The following is a 21,048-nucleotide window of genomic DNA, read 5'->3' on the forward strand; positions in this document are numbered from 1 at the left end:
TTTCCAAATTTTATGTTTATAAACACCCCCCCCCCGGGACAAATTCCCACAATGCCCCGACCTCATGGATAAAAAACAAAAGCATGGTTAATATACCTATAGCTCTAAATTAGGATTTTTTGACCCTCTGACTTCCTCTTAACACTAAGGTCTTAAGTTATCAAAATATTGTACTGTCAGAGGTTCTTTATGTTTATGTTTGCAATACTATAACACATTCGGACGTCGAAAAGTGGCTTAAAATTTAATTAAAAGATTTTATCACACAGTCCATTCATACAAAAAGGTCAAGCTAATAAAAGCGTGGTAAAAAGGTGTTATGGAAGAAAACACTACGACGACAGCACAGACTAACGCATTAAAACAAACTCAAAGTCTGAAAGTGTTCGCCTGGTGCCGTCGTCGTTGTGTTCTCCATATTACTTGTTTATTTTCATCGCTATGTTCGTATGTTTGCTTTGTTGTCTTGGTTTGTTGTCTGCATTTACAGTTCTTATTGAAACTGTTTCGTCGTTGTTAGCCCAGTGTATTCGTCTGTGCTGTTATTTTTTCTAGACTTAATTTCCTTCCACGGAATTCTTGTGCTTTCTGTTACTTTTACTCCCCATATTGTTAAAATTCACTAAGAATTTGAAACTTTTACGTTTCACGTTATCTTTGTGGTTGTTATACATTTCCATTCCTTGACTTCTGTCACATTCACAAAATTACTCCTAGCAAATGCCGTATGCCGAGAGCTAAAATGTGACACATAGAAAAATAATACGAATTTCCAAAAAAAAATCTCTTTTAAGGAAAACTAGACTCCCCTCCCCAAACGTAGAACACCATTAGCCCAATTTCACGACTCTATGCCTCACCATATGCACGCTACGTGAACTACATACAGGCCAACACATTATTTTATTAGTTTAGATATAGAAAGTGGGCTTAATCTTCGGATTATAATCCTGTCTTTATGTAATTATATTTGAAGCAATATAAATACGGTATTGGTTAAATATATTTTATAAAAATACACGCGAAAATTTTCTTTCTAGTAATAAACTTTGGTATCAGTAATTTTATAGTGATTACTAAAAAGAAATTTATTTTTAAAAATCCAGGTACCAAATCTATTTCCAAAATTTAAAAAAATGTTTGCGTGTACTTATGCACGCGTGTTAGAAGTTATACTTAGAGTGATGAAAAAGCCAACTATAATTTTGCATGCAAATAATTAATTCAGAAATAAAATGACTTGAGTGATAATAAATACTGTTGGTAAAGATTCATTCAAATTAAAAATGTTCAATAAATATTCAGATTCGATAGTCATATAAACACGTTTATAAAAATAATTATTTAATTTAGTAAAATAATCGAGATGAATTTTAATTGATCATGAAAATCAAAAATCTGTTCAATGTTATTCATGTATACAATGTTTATTTTTAATAAAATCATAATGTAACAATTTATAATTTATAATGCAAATAAATTATATGTACGTGATCATAACCTCACTTTAATCAATAAATTGAAACAGTTTATAAACACAATTTATATCACTAATGTTCACAATAAATAAGTGTATGTTCTTTAAATGATTCATGCAATGGGGAATTTTGAATTAATACAGTTTTTTGGACAAACGCCATTGCAACACGCATTAAGGAGCACAAAAATAACATAAATAAGGGTGAAACAAAAATCTAGACTTGCTGAAGATGCTTGGGACAATAGCCATCCATATAATACTCTGAGAAAATGCTGCACCACTCATACAGGAAGAACACCCAATAAAGAGGAAACTTAAGGAATCAGAATTTATTGTCAGTGATAGCAATTTTATCAGTCAACAAAGATTAAATTTAAAAAAAATATATGGATACCTTAAACTAAAAAATAACCAATTTACCTACTACACAACTCATTTGCAAACCAACAACCCTCACACCAATACATCAGCCAATAATATCACGCCTTTTTTGCGCGACCAACCAGAATAGCCCTCGCCTGCCATTGGCTCATGGTTTTCCTGATGACGGGAACAGAGGTCAGTTCCTTGAAACGACGCAACTGTTGTCACTGGAAACCTTCTGTGTTTTAAGCGCTATCGTCAGCTATTGTCCATAATACTTGTTTAGTTTCACCGTTGGTTCCATTTGTCCGAAATCAGCTGATTCAGTCTTGTTTTCTGTGAATTTTTTTATCATAATATATATTTTTTACTTTCGGAAATTTTCCATGACTAATAGTGCAAAACTACAATGACGTATGTCCAAAAAAACTGCATTCAAACAAACTATCCAATGTCAATCACTAAAGTATAAGATTTAAAAGCACATATATAAATTTTATTTATATCTATACTTTTTTAATCTTGTTAAAATTTTGTTGCACGTTGCGCGCGCATCGTGACAATTTACTTTCGTTATTATCTTCATAACGTGCCTAAAGAAGCACAACTTCAATTTTTAAATATATTTCGGTTTGTTTTACGTTGCACCGGGTATGCGTGGTCGTCACGGCGTACCGAGTATGCCCGCCGAGATAACCTGCCAGAGCGACGCTGCTTTGCGGTCTGCGGAGGGCCTTTGAGTCGCCGCAACATTCGCCCGCTGTCGGCCTGCTTCGGACCTCGGCTATCGACCGCGTCGCCGAACAGCAAGCGGGGCGGTAAATAAATTAGTGCCTCCAACTTTGAACGGCTGGTTCATCAATAGTCAATATAACTGCCAAAATAAAAAAAAGTAAAAAAAAAACACGTCTCACGAAGCTTTGGCGTTTTCCATATTAGGGATCATGCATTCTTAACCGATACAGCCTTAACTGAATTATCCTTTAAATTCAAGGGCGTATTCAGTGAGGAACTCGTGAGCCGTGAATAGATATACGAATTCTTTCGATTTTTACACAACTTCGTTCATGAAAAAAAAATACTTCCTCTTTCGGTGACGACATATGTGCGTGTATTAATATTTCACACATTTATTCAAGCAATTTTCAATTTTTACACTTTCAAGTGAGTTATTTAACAAAAAATAAACCTATTTTTGTGTAAATTCAACTATCTCTATCGGTTCTTTTTTTGGGGGGAGAGGTGGGCGGGGTACGAATCATTGCACAAAGAGGATACCGAAATCGAGCCCAGCAACGTATATAGCATAGTGTTCTATATATATTTGGCCAAGTACCTATTCTCTGTACTATTTGCGTCAAAAAAGTTATTTCACAACATTTTTTTCCCGAAAAGGTTGCATTAAAATTTGGCCTTGAAGTTTTGCTCGCATTGCGCGCAAAGTAGTTTCTTTTTAAAAACAATCCATTATTTATTTTATGGGTGGATTTTGACATTTGTACAGGGACATCCCGAATGTTTGAACCAAGCGCAGGAAACAAATACCTTTCTTTATCATCATTAGTTTGTGGTTTGAGCTTGTTATTAAACAGAGCCAGCTTGCATGGTCGCATGGTGCCATGGTTGCATTGTGGCATGGTGGTAGGCATTCGTAGATCAAGTGGATGCACGACGGATTCCGATGTAACAAATTTCGGGTTCGAGTCCCGGGTAAGGTATAGGTTTAAACTTGTACCGTCTAAATATGTGAAAACATTTGATCAAAACTCAATGACAACTGTCAAATTATAAATCGAGAAAAAAATGAAAAATTCGTAATCAGGGGATTGTTGTGTCCTTATTAATTACAACTACCAATAACACAAATAGTTTTAATTTAAACAAAATTCGAATTAAAAGTTCAGATTACCTAATCTTGATCGTTTACCGGTCTGGCCATTTAGGGCGGTATTCCAAGGCATTCGGGTAATTTTAGCAAGTAAGCACTGCCTTGTTGGGACACAGCCGTAACCTAACTCGCGGGCCGTATTCTAGAACGTGTCCAAACAGAATCCAAGTAAGAAAACAAATCGGAAACCGTTTTCATAAACGTTGACTTGCGCGAGGCTAGTAACTAGTTTCAACGCATTCTAGTGGATCGTTCACAACCATCGTTACAATTTTTTACGGTAAAAATACTAGAGATAGCAGCACCATCGCACAAAAATAAAACCGTCTTTCTAATTTTCAAGTATTTATTTTAATTGTGTTTAGTTCTTTTTATGACCATCAAAGTGTGCAAAATGTATTCAGGATAGTTTAGCTATGACAAAGTTTGATTTGGCACATCAACAGGCTTGGTACGTTCATCGATGATCTCAAAAATGACCATATATGGTGCGTGAGGCGGGTCCGTCATCTGGACGAAATCATCGAAAAAGTGAGCTTAGCGCATGCGCGGAATTCAGGCAACAGATCGGCAACGGTTGGAAAACCAAAATCCGTTACTTAAGAATAAGAGACTGACCTTGTCATATCGTGCTATAGAAATACGGTTAGGGTTCAGATGTAGAATATTCAAAACACATAAACCCTAATTATTGTGTCTTGGAATACCGGCCTTAATTAAAATTTTTATCTTCGGTTCTCCGATATAAATCAAAGCCAATTTGAAAGTTTTTTCTTTAATAGAGGCCACTAACTATTCATTCTTGACATTGCAATGACCTTCCTGCAAAAAACTTAAATACAAAAACTAATTAAGTATCTAATTAAATATCTCGCCTCGATCTGTGAGGTATAACGTACGTTTATTCAATCAGATTTAATCTTTATTTCACAAATTATTAATCAAAAGTACACTTCTAATTATTTTTTTTTAAACACGTCAACAAAATTGTATGCGCAATGCTGGTAATTTAACTACGTTATAAAGTCCTTCGTATTAAATTAAGTGAACGGAAATATTTTTAAAAACTTTTAAAGAAGTGAATATTAATATTTGATAAACTATACTCTCTTTTGAAGTTAAGCCTCGACAAAGTGGTAGATTCCACCGACGTTTCGCTCTGAATTGCAGCAGGCATCTTCTGTTTTGAGGAATCAGATCGCTGATTTCTCAACCCTGAAGATGCATGCTGTCATTCATAGCGAAACGTCTGTACAATAAACCTCTTCGTGGGGGCTAAAGCTCAAAAGCTAAAATAGTGTTTTACGTAACTGGCACGTAAGCCTACAGTCTATATGCTTATAGTTCATTATTTGCATTCGTTTAATATTACAGTAGAACCACTTATAAGCACATTTTATATTTTTTTAATTTCGATTATATTTAGTATAACTGAACAAATATTAAATCTAAAACCTATAAAAAAATATTTTATAAATTTCCCCACTTGTTAGATTATTTGAAGCTTTATATTATGTTAATATTTTCTGTGGTATGTGAAATGTAAAAGCAATATTAAAATAACATAACCGTTAGAAAAATAAAATAGCCTCTTTTGTATGATTCTCTGAGCATGCGATTACATCTTTTTTAGTCGAAAGTGAAATTATGTTGTAGTAACTCGATACGATGTTGTCATTTCATCAACTAGCTGCTAGACAGAACGTGAGATAACACAAATTAAAAAAAAATTCCTTAATTTGTAGCAGTTAGGTCCATATGCAAGCCCTTGTGTAAAGGGCTACTCTCGAAGCACCCGCGTAAAGAATAATGAGCTGAAGTATGCGGTGTTTTAATCCCTCGGCCGTTGCTCTTTATTTTAATATCTACCTGTGTGTTTTTTTTTCCACGTTCGTAATCAACGGGAAGCAAACAAAAGACCGAATGAAAAGTACGAATTGTTGCCTCCTCATTTTACGTTTTCGCACAAGACAAAAAGATAAAAAAAAAACTCTTGTTTCCGTTTCCCTTCACAGAATAACCGGCGTTCTATTGTTTTCACCACGACGAACCCGTGTATCTCAAGATTTTTTTTCTCTCTCTCTTTGGTTTGCGTAATCACGAAGAACTACCCTGTGTGCATTTTGTTGTCATTCAGAAGTTGGCAGTCTGCAATATCCATATTCCTTAGACTCAACTCTAATACGGAAAATAATTGGTTGTCTGTAAAGTCGGTTTACGGACGATAGTTTAACGTGACAACGTCATAACAAAACATTGATGAAATTATTGCATACTTTTATGAATAAAATTGAATCATTTTTATTGAATTATCACTATTTTGTATGGATACAAAGAAGGAGTTAAATTAAATCTACAATTTAATTGATAAATTTACTTTTATTTGCACTTATTAATTCAAATATGTATATTTATTACTTTACCGAACAGATTATTTTAACGATAAGTTTTACACATGTTTGCTATTTAACTTCTTCCAATCTGTGTTATTCTGTTAAGGATAGGACGATGATAGGAAAAGTAGGAAACGAATGGGAGTGTTTAAAGTTTAAAGTGTCTCGAAAAAGTCAAATCGAAGGTTGTTCCAATCGAGTGGAAGAGAGATAGATGCGGCGCAAGCGTACAATGAGCGTAACGGGACAAAGGGTAACGGGACAATGTGCGTAACGAGACAACGAGTCATCCTTTTTCGTGCGTGCAGGCAGCGTTCATCGAATTATTAGACGTTGTCACGTCAAAAAATGTACATGCAAATACAAACAGTGAAATCAGTTCAAACTAGGTGACAAATATTTTAGTATAGAACGTCTTCAGAAGTTTAAGCTAACTAACGTTTCCGATGTATTAACTACGCGAAGGAAAGTTACGTACTTAGAGTGCAACAAAAAAATTATGACAATGTTTTTTTCGAAAAGAATCACAATTAAAATTCGGTGTAAAATGGCATCGGTTTGTGCTCCGTAACTACGGAGATTTTTAAAAGTCACAGGTTCGCCATTTATTTCCTGCAATATCTACAGCAGAATTACTGCTAACGCAAGGTTATGTGTGTTTGTTATGAGCTGTTAATAATTTTGTAAAAGGTTTGCGAAATTAAAATTGTAGCTTATACTGGCTAAGGAAAAAGTTAATAGGCTAGATCATCCACAAAACAAAAACTCTTTTGTTAAGCTACATATTTTCAAGCCACGGGATATTAACATGGAATGATTGCCTCAAAATGCAATGCAAAAAAAAAGCGCTTTAAGCAAAACGGTAGGTTCAAAAATATTTATTTCGAAACGCTTAAGTCCGGAAAACTTGCCTCCTCTAAAAAGAAATTAAAAATCGGTTCGTATCCTTAGATAGCACGTCATACTAAAAGTGAGTGAAATGACAAGGGAGATAGACAAAAAACAACATCACTGGGGAAAACCACAAACAACATCGCGGGGTACCATTTTTCCACCCATTCTGGTGAGGACGCAAATTCCCCACTTTTTGCACCTGGCTAACATTTTCCCGGGCGCAATATTCATGCATCGCATTACGAAACCAAGAGTTGTTAGAAGACCACCCCTCCCGACTGGCTGGTAGGCAATAAGCGATGCGTAGAAGAGCTGCAATTTGCATACCGGTTTAGAAGTTCAACTTGAAAACAGTGTTACTACTGTTGGTTTTAATACCAACAATTTCTGGTGTTACCAAACTAATGCAAAAACAAAAAAAAATAGTTCTGACGTAGTATAGATTTTGTAGAACTCTAAATATTCTTTGGTTCAACAAAAAATACTCAAATAAGGGATAAAAAACTTGTTAATCAACAATGTATTAATTAATAAAGTAACCAGGTATTAAAATATTTATAATGTTTGTCTATATTCAATACATTATAATCTTAAAAATAAACTGATGGTCTTAAAATTTCGGTGGGACCTACAAAGTAAACATGTTGTAAAGTACTTTTTAGCAATTTGTAGAGCATTACATGGTCAACGTCGTGCCTAATGAAATTGTTTAACCTGGTTGGCTATTCTCCCTCAAAACGCATACCTTGCCCTACTTCCCATTCCAACCTGCTTACCTTTCACGCTCTTCACAACCGCGCTGACATTTCGCTGGACGGTTGGTCTCCACTATACAAAACAAATCGTCCTTAGAAATCTGATATTGTGGTCTTAAAGAATTCTCTTCTTGGGATGTTTGACGTAGAGTATTTTCAAATAATAACTCGAAAACCTGGAGAAAAATGTATGGCTGTTCAATAAAATGCTTGATGAATTTGGAAATTCACCCTAAAGATAAGTGGTGTACCACAAGCAAAATCGGGTGAATTTAATAATTTTTGGAAGATTTTTTTAGTATTTAAAAAATTTCTTTAATAAATGCTTATGAGTTTTTGAAGTTATAGCTTTAGGAACTTATATTTGAGTCACATTAAGTCAGAACGTGTCTTAAGACACTCCCATAATTTATTACATCCCACCCAGAATTATTTTATGTGTGTGCATTGTTTTTGAATGTGTAAGATAGAAAATAGAGTGCATATCCATTTTACTATAAATATTTATTAATATTATGTGGTAGAAAAGGCCACGGTAATACAAATACTATTGCCTGATTTTGATACTTTATTTAAAATAATTTATGTAAATCCAAATTAATTTTTCTCATAAGTTAAATCATTTGAATTAAATTATTATATTACACAAAAAATAACTAATTTTAGCTTTCAATTGCGACTAATTTTTAAGTAAATGTGAAAGTTCTCCCTGAGACGTTAATGTTGAGTTTTTTGTTCATACTTTGAGTGATGATTTGGCAGGATTGTTGAATGTAGGAGTCAGTCTAAATAAATTCAAACGTAAAAACAATACTATATTTATTCTATGACATCGTTCAACTTTACATTCTAACCAGTCATAGCAACTGCACGTAATATTCACTGTACATTTCATAGTTAACATCTATTCTTTAACACATTTAGCGTTAGCCACGCTGCTTTCACATTTTCCAATCAAGGGCGTGTGGCTCAGTGAGGCAATCTAAGTTAAGGCAACGGAGAAGCTAATTTCAAATACTGAGCGAGATATTTACACACGTATTCATACGATATGTACAATTTAAGTATGAATTAAGCTTTTAGTTACAACATGAAGATACTGCGAAATATACAAGTGATATGTCTAAGAGTATTACTTTGCAGTATACAGTCGTAAAAGTTGATAGTAAAATAAAATATTGTCAGAACAAATTTTTTAACCTTTTAAGATAAATGTAATAGAAATGCAATACAATCAGTTCATTACTAACTTCAGTGAAAATTAAACATCTAGGAAAACAATAACTTATATTTTTTTATTAATTTCTTGTAGAAACTATTACAATTATCATAATGATTGCACTAAGCTGCAGAAAAAAATTTTTAATAATCAATTTGCCGTAAGATTAAGTCTTAAGACCTTAAATCATTGTCTTCGATCTCACCAAACACAATGTTTTTTGTTAGTTTAAACATTGATACATATATGCATTTTAAATACAGCGGTCATAATAAAAACACAAGCTAAAAAGTTCTTATAAACAGAACATATTGTTTTATAAACAAAATTAAATATGTAGGGTTTTAAATTATTTCTCTCCGCTGCTGTCAGTAACAAAAATTGTATTTATTACTTCAATTGTAGGGAAACATATTACCGCACTTGTGTCTAGTATATTTTTTTAAGTTACCTTTACAAGTGATATTGTGCTGAAACACAGGGGTAAAAGAAAAAAAATTAGTAGGCTAACTAGCCGTTCATTTGATGAAATGAGACAAAAATGTTTTTACTATAGATTCATTCTTTACAAGTACTAAATACTTGTATATATATTAGGTTTAGTTTCGGCCCCAGACCATGATAAATAATGTAGTCAATATTTTAAAAAATTAATTATTTAAACATTTAGTTTTAAAAAAATATTTTTAGTTTAAATATTGTTGAGGTAATTCTGTTTTCAACAGTTTTATTGGTATTTCTTAGAACATTTCCTAATGTCATTTTCCTAATAATTATTTTTTGTACAATAAGTTATGTTAAAATTGGACTTAGTTAAATATTGTTCGGGTAATTTAGATAAATGTAAAAGTTCTAAAATAACACCAAGAGCTAAGTAAGGAGGCATGGAATTTAAATTTGGCATACTAAATATATTCTTGATTTTCAGTGGCTATATAACATAATGCCCATTGTGTAAATTAAAACGTAAAGACTATTATTGAACGTACGCTGAAATAGACTGATCCACTCCGTGCCAGAAATTTATCAAGGATTAATTAAATGAAAAAGCCGGAGTTTTTAATGAGATGATGTTTAGGTCATACATAGGATTAGCAAACTACATGTCAAAAGACGCAACAGATTTGGATGCTTCTAACCAATAAACCTATTCTGGTTAAAATTATTTGGGTCATTGTGACAAATAAACTGTGACAAATAAATTGTGACAGTGATTAAAACCTAAACATTTTACTTTACTTAATGAAAAACTTCATAAATTGGGTTTGTGGTCCATATGTGACCTCCGATAAGAGTATTGAAGTTTTGCGAAACAATTTCTTATTGATAATATTTATCAAGAAAATATTAAAACCTGTCATACCGCTGAAGTTCCAAACATTATGGTAGTGTCATCAATCTAATTGGCTGAAAAACAGAGAATTTTCGTAAGTTGTTTTATTTTTTGAAATTCTCCAAAGCTTAGTAGGTAAATATGACTTGCAAACTAAGAAACTAAGAGTTTGTCGTAACAAATGGGGGCCAATTTATATACTGATTAACTGATAGAATAGAGCCAGAAAGTTAAGTGTTAAGCTCGCCTTTCAGAGATATCCGAGTTATAAACCTAGGCTGGAAATTCATATTTAATTTTTTTCCAAGGTGAACTTTTAGCATTTATTGGGAAATGTTATTCCTGTTGACCACTGCTGATTACTTTCAAAATTTTTTTTATCTGATTCGATAGATACTATAGTCTGAAGTAGCTGGGATTTTAAATATAATATAGCGAAATAGAATATTAAACAAAAAAATTAAATAAACATGAAATTCACTACAGTAACCAGTAAAACACTTTCTTTGAAAACTTCCACTGCTTTGGCAAAGAAAACTTAATTCAAAATTAAGACATTGCCATAGTTACTGTAATACTTCGCAAAAGACTAAGATAAATATTGAAACAATACAACTATTACTGATCAACTAACAATTATTTCTTTTAAAGTTTATGATTCCTCCGACCCTGACGTTATCTTAAAACCGGTAAATAAAGTAAGATAAAGTAGGAGACACGAAATGACAAAGAACAGAAAAATGAATTGTACTTTACAATAAAAGCCATGTTGTTACGAATTGTCCTCTCTCTAAAATAAAATAAAAATGTGACGAAATAAATAAATCAAATAAAAACTAAGAATACATACACTAAATACTGTGATTTTTAAGTAAAGATGAGTCAATAAGAATTATTATTAAATCTGTAATGTGAATTAAATACATTTTATGTTTAGAGATAATGAAAAAGTAATGGTTTTTTATATGTATTTTTGTGTTAAAAAAAACCGAAAATTTTGGATATCAGAACATAAGTCTGCTTGTTATTTTTTGGAGGTGAGCATTTCAAAGATTATTATAGCATTAAAACAGATGAAAAGGAAAATTTTTATGAGATTTCTCTAGAAGTCTGGGTTATTTTATTTGATCTCAGTTTAAATAAATAGACAAAATTTTAGTTTTTGGAATTAACGTTTTCAAACCTACCATATAAAAAGTATAAAATATAAAATAATCAAAATGAAAATCTACAACATATAATTTAGCTAGCTATGATCACTTGAATTGCTTAGGACAAACTACAAATTAATAATATTTTCTGATTCACAGAACAAATTACTACTTGTAGTGATAATAAAAATGATCTTAATATTTGACAGAATATTAAAAGAATAGCACATGCAGTTTAAAATTGCATGAAAATTTGTAATTATTTTACTTGAGATACTATCTATAACTTAACACCATAAAAAGAAAATATTTTCGAAATACTGTAACCTAACAGTAAATTGCTTTGGATATTTCACAAACACAAATTGGGTTTATTAATTTTAGCTCAACCTAACATACACAAACCTTTTCATATTTAAGCATTAGTTAGAGGAAGACCTGCGTTCAAATTGTCTGTATTTCAAATATCACTTTCGTCCAATCACATGAATTAATGAACAACATGAACTTTTTTTGAAGTTATGTTCAACTCACACTCGTTCTTGTAAATAAAGCTCAAGTTCCTTAAGCTCCTGCACGATCGTTGTAAAAACCAATTTCAAAGAATAGGCAATAGTACTGATAGCTTCATGGTTGTGCATTCACCTGGTCGCAACTCAATACGATGGTTCTTCTCGGATAACTCCACACACACGTAACTGCAAGCGGTAGCTGTTTATGGAGTCGCCCTGCCGAAACTTCTCGATGCGCTTCCTGCTGCGCCCGATCGCTGCCGATGGCTCCCGACTGCTGCCGAAAGCACTCGGAATGACTACCGATTGCATCCGATGATGCCCGAGGGCTCCCGATTGCATCCGATGACGCCCGAGGGCTCCCGATTGCATCCGATTGACACCGATGGCACCCGATTGGCTACCGATTGCACACGATCGCAAACGATGGCGTCCGATGGTCTCCGATGTTGCCCGAACCGTCACGAACGCTTCTGTGCGCGGATCCCCGTTCGGTATTCGTCGCTCCTGCTGGATTCCCTCTCCTTGCTCCGGTCCGTCCCCGTTCCGTCTCGTGTTCGCGAGGACCCGGACGGCGCGGCTCGCCTCACCGGCACACCAGGCTGTCGTCGTCGGCCGCGCACAGCCCCTCGGGCGTGGCCAGGAACAACTTGCCGTTGCTGCACACGCACAGCTGGTAGATCTGGTGTCGCGGCTGCCTCGGCGGCTGGAGCTGGCGGGCGGGCGAGGCGCCGCTGCCCGGCGGCTTGGCCGTCCGCAGCCCCGGCAGGTACACGTTGGACGAGTCCAGCCTCACCTGCAGGACACACCAGAGAGCTCCGTTCATAACTTGCTGGGATCCCACACTGGCTCCAGACACTTCAGTTCTCTCAGTTCTTTTCCCCTAAGTAATTTTTTTTTTGTTCCACCAACCAATCTTTCAAGAAAAAATAAATACATTAAACAACAAATATAATTAGAAAATTTTCCAACCACGCATTAAGTTGGCCAAAAAAGTTTTTCCTTTAACATATATAGTTTGCACTTTTATGCTTTTCTTTTAATGCTATGCAACAAAATCTGCAAGTTTGTAACGAACAGAACACTTGTTTTATTATAATTTATAGGTTGTGACTATGTGAATGATTATAAGCAACTATTTGTGATTTGAATCATTATATAAATACATAGTTAATTCATGTATTGTTTCTTTTTTGTTTCAATAATAATGAAAAATAAAGACGGGTTTAAATATTTATAAATATATTTTTTTTAAAAAGGGGTTATCTGTAAAGTCAGTTTACGGACGATAATTTTACGTGATAACGTCATAAGAAAGCATTGATAAAAATGGCATACTTTTTAATTTACAAATATTATTTACAGTTTTTGCCAATTTATATTAAATAATTTGTTTAAATATAATAACGAACAATTAATTAAAATGCCCGCCTTAACCTATTTGATATAATAGATTTTCTCGCACGGTGGTTGCCGGTTATTGCACGCTCGGCTCAGGCGGAACGTGACACTTTTTCGGGCGTGCAGCCGGCGTTCATCGATTTATAAGACTTTATCACGTCAAAAACTTATTTAATTAAAGAAACACACAAGTTAAAATAGTGTATATGCATGACAGAATTGAAATAAATTAAAGATAAAAGAGCTAGAGAGTTAGAGAGAGATAAATATAGATAGAACGATAGCGAGATATATAGAGATCTAGAGAACTAAAGAGAGGTAGAGAGATATAGAGATAGTGAGACATAGAGATTAATATTTAGAGAAAGATAAGGAGATATATAGATATATATAGATAATGGTGTATTGAGAAGAAAGATAGAGAGATCATGTAGGAAGAGGTAGAGAGATATAGATATATATGTAGATTGATATATAGAGTTGTACATAGATGATTGAGGCTTGCAAAGCATGCTGGGCATTAGCTAGTACACTTATAAAAATTCATTAGGACACGAAATTTAACGTATAATTCTTTAAAATAATGCCAACCACAATAAATATAAATAACTTGTGTTTTAAACTAAATATATGGACACCAATCACACGTAGTTTTTGCACCCGCAGCTATAATTCACTGCTGGAGCAGCTACTACGACTATTGAATCATTTTAATTAGCGTACAGAATTTTTGAACTATGCTACATAATGAAACAGCTGCGATAAAAATGTGAGTCTTTCAGTATTCTCCAGTGATATTTAACATCTGACCTCGGTAAAGAGCAAATTCTTGTGTTATTCACGTGGTTGTTACACATTTCCGTTACTTAACTTCCATCACATTCTCAAAGTACTCCCAGCAATGTCGTATACAGAGAGATAATATGTTACACATAAAAAATAAAAATAAAAACAACCAAAAGATTTTCAATAGAACTCAAACTTAAATTAGACCAATAGAATAACAAGAGTAGAGGTTAGGTGGTTCTGATTGACAATTTACAAACATATTTACAATCTCACAAATATATAAAAAAGAAAAACAGCGATAAAGCGAACAATATTAAAATAAGTAAAGCAATATTTGAAAGTATGTCCAATATTCACAACACTATTCAAACGCATATTTAAAGGGACTGCCTTTTGAAGTTAACTCATATCTTTGGGATTAATATTTTTAGTTTATAACGTTATTATAATTAGGAGGGAGGTAATCCGAAACTAGCGTTTTTATAATATCCTGGCTGAAAAATGTGTTGCAGATAATAAAAAAAAAACTTCCAGAAAATTGAACATATCTTTACTGGTGAATCATAAAACAAAAGTAGGACCACTTACGCTTTAACTAGATTTTTATGATGTTTATGAATATCCGATAAGGCAAATGTTATACCGTCACCCATAGAAGCTCCCTTGTTTCTGAAATTCAAATATGCAAAATATATCATTTTATTAACGACTAGCTGCAGTACCCGGCGTTGCCCGGGCTGAACACAGGGTGAAGAGGACCTTTTTCGAAATCAGATGTAGTTAGTAATTATCTTCTTAATTTTTAATGTCAAGTGTGCAAAATAACTTATATCACTTTCAGATCCCGACACACAAAAATAAAAATGTTTCCTCTTTATAATATTAGTGTAGATAAGCAGGGTGAATACATACGTAGAAGCAATGTGTGTGATTTTTCAGTCATCTTACCCAGTGTTTTGTTGGTGCTTATATATAATATCAATGTTATTCTTGTAAATTAATACAATTTCTTGGACATAAGGCATTGCATTTTTGCACTGTTTGACATGGTGAAAATTAATAAATGAAAAATAAGAACTCTAAATGAAAACATACACCAGCGGAAAAAAAATTAAATCAGCTGATGTCAAACAGATAAACCCAACGATGAACCTAAACAAGGACGAAACTCATTCAAACTGTGCCAGTGTATCGTTATTTACCTGTATGCTATAAAAAAAAATTGGTGGTCTGTTTGTAATCTAGACTATATAAAGCACTATAGAAAAAGCTGAAAAATAAGATATTACTAATATTGAAAAGATTCCATTATATAGTTAATGCTCGGCATGCATTGCAATACCTCATTCAGTTTTGTTTTGTAATATGTTTGAAGTATTTTCATGTATCCATCTCTCTAAATATATATTTATCTTTATCTACATCTATATATATATATATCAATGTATATCTCTATCTCTATTTATATCTTTATATCTACATATATACATATGTATCTCTCTATCTCTATTTATCTCTTTAAATCTACATAAAGAGGAAAGAGCCTCGTGCCACGTCAAACGTAAACAAACCTCTCATCCATAGATAACGAATAGAACTTTTGATAAATACTTACTATTATAGTGTAGATTATAAAGAGGAAAGAGCCTCATGCCTCGTCAAACGTAAACAAACCTATAATCCATAGATAACCATAGCGCGCGTCGCGAGTATTGCTGTGCCAGGCGACATTCCGACCTCCATGGTGTATGTAGCATGTGTGCTACAGCCTCTACCTTTGATAATGTTTATGTTGGCAGAAATGGTTTACTTATTTTATTAACCTTTTCGGATGCCCTGGTAATAAGAGTTATTTTGGATTTAAGTTTGTTATATTTTGTTTTAAAAAAGGAAATTGTAATTCTTGTTTAGTCTTATTATTTTTAATTTTAAGATTTTAAGTGATTAAATTGGTCTGGAAAGTTCAAGGACACTACCGAATATTTTGGTAATCGCTGCGCTAGGCGGCGCGCGAGCAGAACAGCTGAGTGTGTGACGTCAGGGGAGACTGGCGAGCGGCAGTCGCCTGGTGGGCCCGGGCGGGCGCGGACGTGAGTTAAACGCAGGTTGGCCATGGTGATGGTTCCACGTCGAAGTGACTTGCCGGTCGAACATCTGAATACGAGTGTTCCTTTTTGAATATAAACGGGGTTCATATATATAATTTAGAACGCGTTGGTACGATGAAACGCGAGTGGTGGGTGAGGCGTGTGTGAATGTCACGAGGATTTTTCAAGGATGAATTATGTGCGCCAAAAAAACTCCAAGACGGTATGGCGTCATATCCGTACACTTACCTGCAGCTACGGTAACGTGTTATGGCAAGGGTTTGCCATTAAAAACACTCGTGAGCAAACGAGTGTATTTGGTGACCGGACATCACGACGTCAAAAAAGCAAGTAAGTGCCAGCCGTGCCACCGCCCCGTTGACCCCTTTGACCCCTGGTGCGAAACTATAATTTGTGGATTTTTGAGATTTAAATTAACGGACTAATAACACTGAAACTGGGATTTTACGTTCAGCGTGTTCACCCAATCCCTGCCAGACGTGGAAGAAAAAAGGCATCGACCGTTAGAAAATGACTTAACTGAGAAGGGATTGTTAACCTATAATTTGTAATTTGCTAAATGTTTAATATATATATTTGGATGCTAATGTGTGTCAAATTTTTGCTAGATTTCGCCTATTTGATGGTAAATTTTGTTAATTGGTATTTACAGTAGTGCTACGCCCGGTGCGTATCTATATTTGTATTTGTATTAATATATTCTTATATATTTTTAATGCCTTTTTGGTAATTACATTTCACTTTTTGAAGCTCCGAAGTATATGATCCCAATTATACTTCTTTGGGGGAATTGTTAAAGTATTTTTTTTAGTATTATTATATAGCAATTTTTTTATAAGTAGTAATAGGGTATGTATTTTATGATGGATGCGCCGATTTGTGATAAAACGATTTTGTGGTATATTTATATATATTTATTAAATGTTGCCATATACTTTTTGCGTCTTTTTTAACTTGCTGCCTCCTCTCACTGTTCGCAATCTTATTAGTATTTTTTAAGCCTGCCACTAGTTTGGGTTTTAATATTTTTTTTTTGGGTTTACCTGCGCTCGCGGTACGGGGCAATATAGGAGTTTTACTGTGTTGCGGGTTGCGGAAGTTGTTTGGTTTGCCCGAGGTTTAGGGCCAAACCTTACAATGGTAAAACAATTAAAGCGTTTTAAACAGAAGTATGAATAACATGGTCTATCAACTTTTAAAATTTAAAAAGAGGTTATTGTGACATAACGATAATATTTGTACATATAGTATCGCAAATTTTTTTGTAGTTATTCATATGTTCTTTAATATTGTAGGACATACTTTTGTTCTATCATCAATATTTTCCGCAGCGCATGCGATGTAAGATGTTTTATGGCATAATTTTTACAACTTGGGTTACGTTACTAAAGTTTTAGTAAGGATTCCTTATCTTTTCTAGCAATAAATATAGCTTATGTTACTCGGCGTGAATGTAGCTTTCTATTGGTGAAAACATTTTTGAGATCGGTGCAGTAGTTTTTGAGTTTTTTCATTACAAACATACACACAAAAATACAAATCTTTCCTCTTTATATTATTAGTGTAGATTTAAGTGAATGCAAGGGGAGACATAACTGGTTGAGTTAAAAAGTACTCGTAATGTTCTGAAGTAAATTCAGAACAATTTTTGTGATTTTTTATAAAAAAAAACGCATTAAATATTTAAGTGCCTTACTCTTATTGTGGTGATCCAAAAAACCGTTAGTTTTTATTGTTTTGTAGATGTTAATTTTTTTTGTTATTTATGATTAAATTCCTATATATCAATCTAATGTTAATAAGACCACAAACTTTATAAACTTTAGTTTAAAAAAAAAACGGGGGTTGTCTGTAAAGTCGGTTTACGGACGATAATTTTACGTGCTAACGTCATAAAAAAACATTGTTGAAAAATTGCGTTCTTTTTAATTTTCAAATATTATTTACAGTTTTTGCAAATTTAATTTAAATAATTTGTTTAAAAATAATCACGTACAATTAGTTAAAAAGCCCGCCTTAACCTGTTTGATATTATAGAAGATTTTCTCTCACGGTGGATTGGCCGGTTCTTGCACTCTCGGCTCAGGCGGAACGTGACAATTTTTCGTGCGTGTAGCCGGCGTTCATCGATTTGTAAGACTTTATCACGTCAAAAATATGTCTTTAAAATCCATGATTTTTTAAGGCAGTTGGACTTCATTTTATAAGTGACGATTACTGTACTTTGACAAATGTTCTTTTATATTAAGCATGCACCAATGTTTACAGTTATAAACAGGACAAACTCTAAATGAATTGACTATAGGATAAACAAATATACAAACCACAAACAAATGGCATATAGTATAAAAGGGAACATGGTTTCAAATTTAAGAATACATCCAGAGCTTATGCGTCACAGCTCTTCAATTCAATTAACGAACGCTGAACAGGACTGCTAGAGAGTAAAGTGTTCTCTCACGACAATAAATAAATAAATAATGAAGTAACATTCCGAACATGAATGGAAAGCAGATAATCAAATCGTTGGTAATAAAAAACACGCAATCACTATGCGATATAGTAAACAAAGTCTCTACGTTGGAAAAAGAACTGTTCTAAAAATATAGAGATTTTTTTATTCTAACTTTTATTTTCTCGGGTTATGAACAGCGGAAAACGCTGTGTATATATTTTAAAGTTATTTGTTTGTTTGTTTTTTTAAGGTAAATTTACTGCAGATTGTGTTTAATTTAACGGACTGTTTGTGAACCACTCCTTTCGCATCTAAAAACAAACTCAACATCGTTTTCACACGCAAGATGCTCTAGCGCTTCATCACGACAACCCACCCTGCCACACTGTTCTGTCCACAGGCGAATTTTTGGCTCATAAACACGTACCAACACTTCCTTAGCCACACTGTCTGGATACTATTGTCCAAATTAGGATCTCATTTCGGGAAAACAACCTTGCTTATTAAAAAAAAATCTTATAGTAATATATCTATGTGAGGTTATCTCAGGCCTACTATGTTTATTAAATATATAAAACTTTTAAATAAGTCATATCTATATGCGGGCATATAATATTCATGGGTTACGAATAACTGTCCATTAAATTGTTTACCAAATATGTTTTACTTTTAAATTAATAAGACATTTTTATAGTGGTTCAATATAGGCATACTGTTTTCTATTCAGTATAGTAATAAGTGATAGCTCTCCTCTATACTTTTATCATTTTTTTAACAAGGAATAGTTACATCTATTTTAATAGCTTAGCTATGAAGAGTGGAAAAATCGCCGGAACCGCGGTATAGCTCCTCAAGGCCAATACTTGGAAGGATATAGCATAAATACGGTTTTTTTTAAATCATTGTCATTACTTTAGGAACGCACCTCGTATGCGTGTTGAGTGCAGGCCTGTAGTCAGCTGTCGACGGGAAGCGACGGCCCCTTTGAACGAGAGTGAAATGTGTGACATGAAGTGTAAAAGCTGCGGCCACAACATGGCGCTGTGCTCGCTGTGTTCGCGACGTTCGCTACGCGAGTAAAATATAGCCAGCTGTGTCACTGGCCACACAAAGCTGTGTTCGCTATGTTCGCTATGTTCGCTATGATCGCTATGTTGGCGACGTCACCAGGTGTTTGGTTCTCGGATGTTTTCCTAAACCATTGCTGACTCCACGCATGCGCAGATAAACAAAAAATCATCGATTTTCGCGCGGAATCGTGCTGTACGTCTGCGTTTGCTTTTAATGAAGATTAATTTATCGCAGTATTGCGCTTTGAATAGTCGAGTCGACGGAATAGTTAATTTAAAGGTGACGAAAATAGCCACGTCTATGAAATAAATCGATGGAAGAATATAGAAGGCATGATATGCAGGGCAATATTATTAGTGATTTCATTCCAAGGGAGGATTTTACCCTGAAATAATCCATAAATTTGGTTCCCGTCCTCACTAGCAACTGCTTCATAAAATTAAGAAATTCTTCAAATTCTTTTTTTTTTTTAATAAAATTCTTGAACCCGTTTTTTTTTTTTTTACGTTCACATACTGTTAGAGCCAGCAGAATCTTATCATCGTCAGAATCGTCATTGGAATCCCACGTCTCTCCGATAGTCGCGAACTGGACTGTCCTGTCGTGGCCGCGTGGCGCAGCGAACATGGCGAACATGGCGAACATGGTGAACATGGCGAACATGGCGAACATGGCGAACATGGCGAACATGGCGAACATGGCGAACATGGCGAACATGGCGAACATGGCGAACATGGCGAACATGGCGAACGTGGCCTCGGCCCGACTCACCGCTCCAGCCAGGGACTGCAGCTTGAGGTCGGTGAGGCACGTGGCGGCGATGTCTCCGGCCCTGGACTCGATCAGCACCCCGAGCGGCGCGCGCACCTCCAGAGACCTCGTGGGCGACTCCAGCCTGGACATTTTTTTTTTTGGAAACAGTCACGAGAAACAAAAACCCATCAACACCGCATCCCTCGAACGTTTTCACCCTGAACGTGTCCCCAACAGCTGGTTGCACCGCACACACCAGAGAACATAGTTACCTCCGGAGGGGACGCACCACAACGCCGAAATACCACAACGCCGAACGTACAATAACGCCGAAAAACTATAACGCCGAATGCCAAATTGACTACAACGCCGACGGCTAGAAAACTGCTGTGTACCACAACGCCGAATTACCACAACGCCGAAATACATTAACGCCGAAAAATGTAATTGCAGGACTGCCACAAAGGTTAGGTTAGGTAAGGT

At 34.5% G+C, this 21,048-nt stretch overlaps 2 protein-coding genes across 2 annotated transcripts in view; one reads left to right on the forward strand and one right to left on the reverse strand.

Moving 5' to 3' along the window:
* LOC134531887 (uncharacterized) overlaps positions 1–21,048 on the forward strand; it is a 347,014-nt gene that overhangs the window by 27,850 nt on the left and 298,116 nt on the right. The window lies entirely within an intron of this gene.
* The window catches only part of LOC134531886 (delta-sarcoglycan), a 140,082-nt gene continuing 127,609 nt past the window's right edge, over positions 8,576–21,048 (reverse strand). The window contains exons 7-8 of the mRNA XM_063367899.1: positions 20,584–20,707; positions 8,576–12,784 (exon numbers count right to left, since the gene is read on the reverse strand). Coding sequence (XP_063223969.1) covers positions 12,575–12,784; positions 20,584–20,707 — 334 coding nt within the window. The 3' untranslated portion in view covers positions 8,576–12,574. The remainder of the gene's footprint in view (positions 12,785–20,583; positions 20,708–21,048) is intronic.

The sequence above is a fragment of the Bacillus rossius genome, chromosome 5, assembly GCF_032445375.1.
Source record: "Bacillus rossius redtenbacheri isolate Brsri chromosome 5, Brsri_v3, whole genome shotgun sequence".
Lineage (NCBI taxonomy): Eukaryota > Metazoa > Arthropoda > Insecta > Phasmatodea > Bacillidae > Bacillus > Bacillus rossius.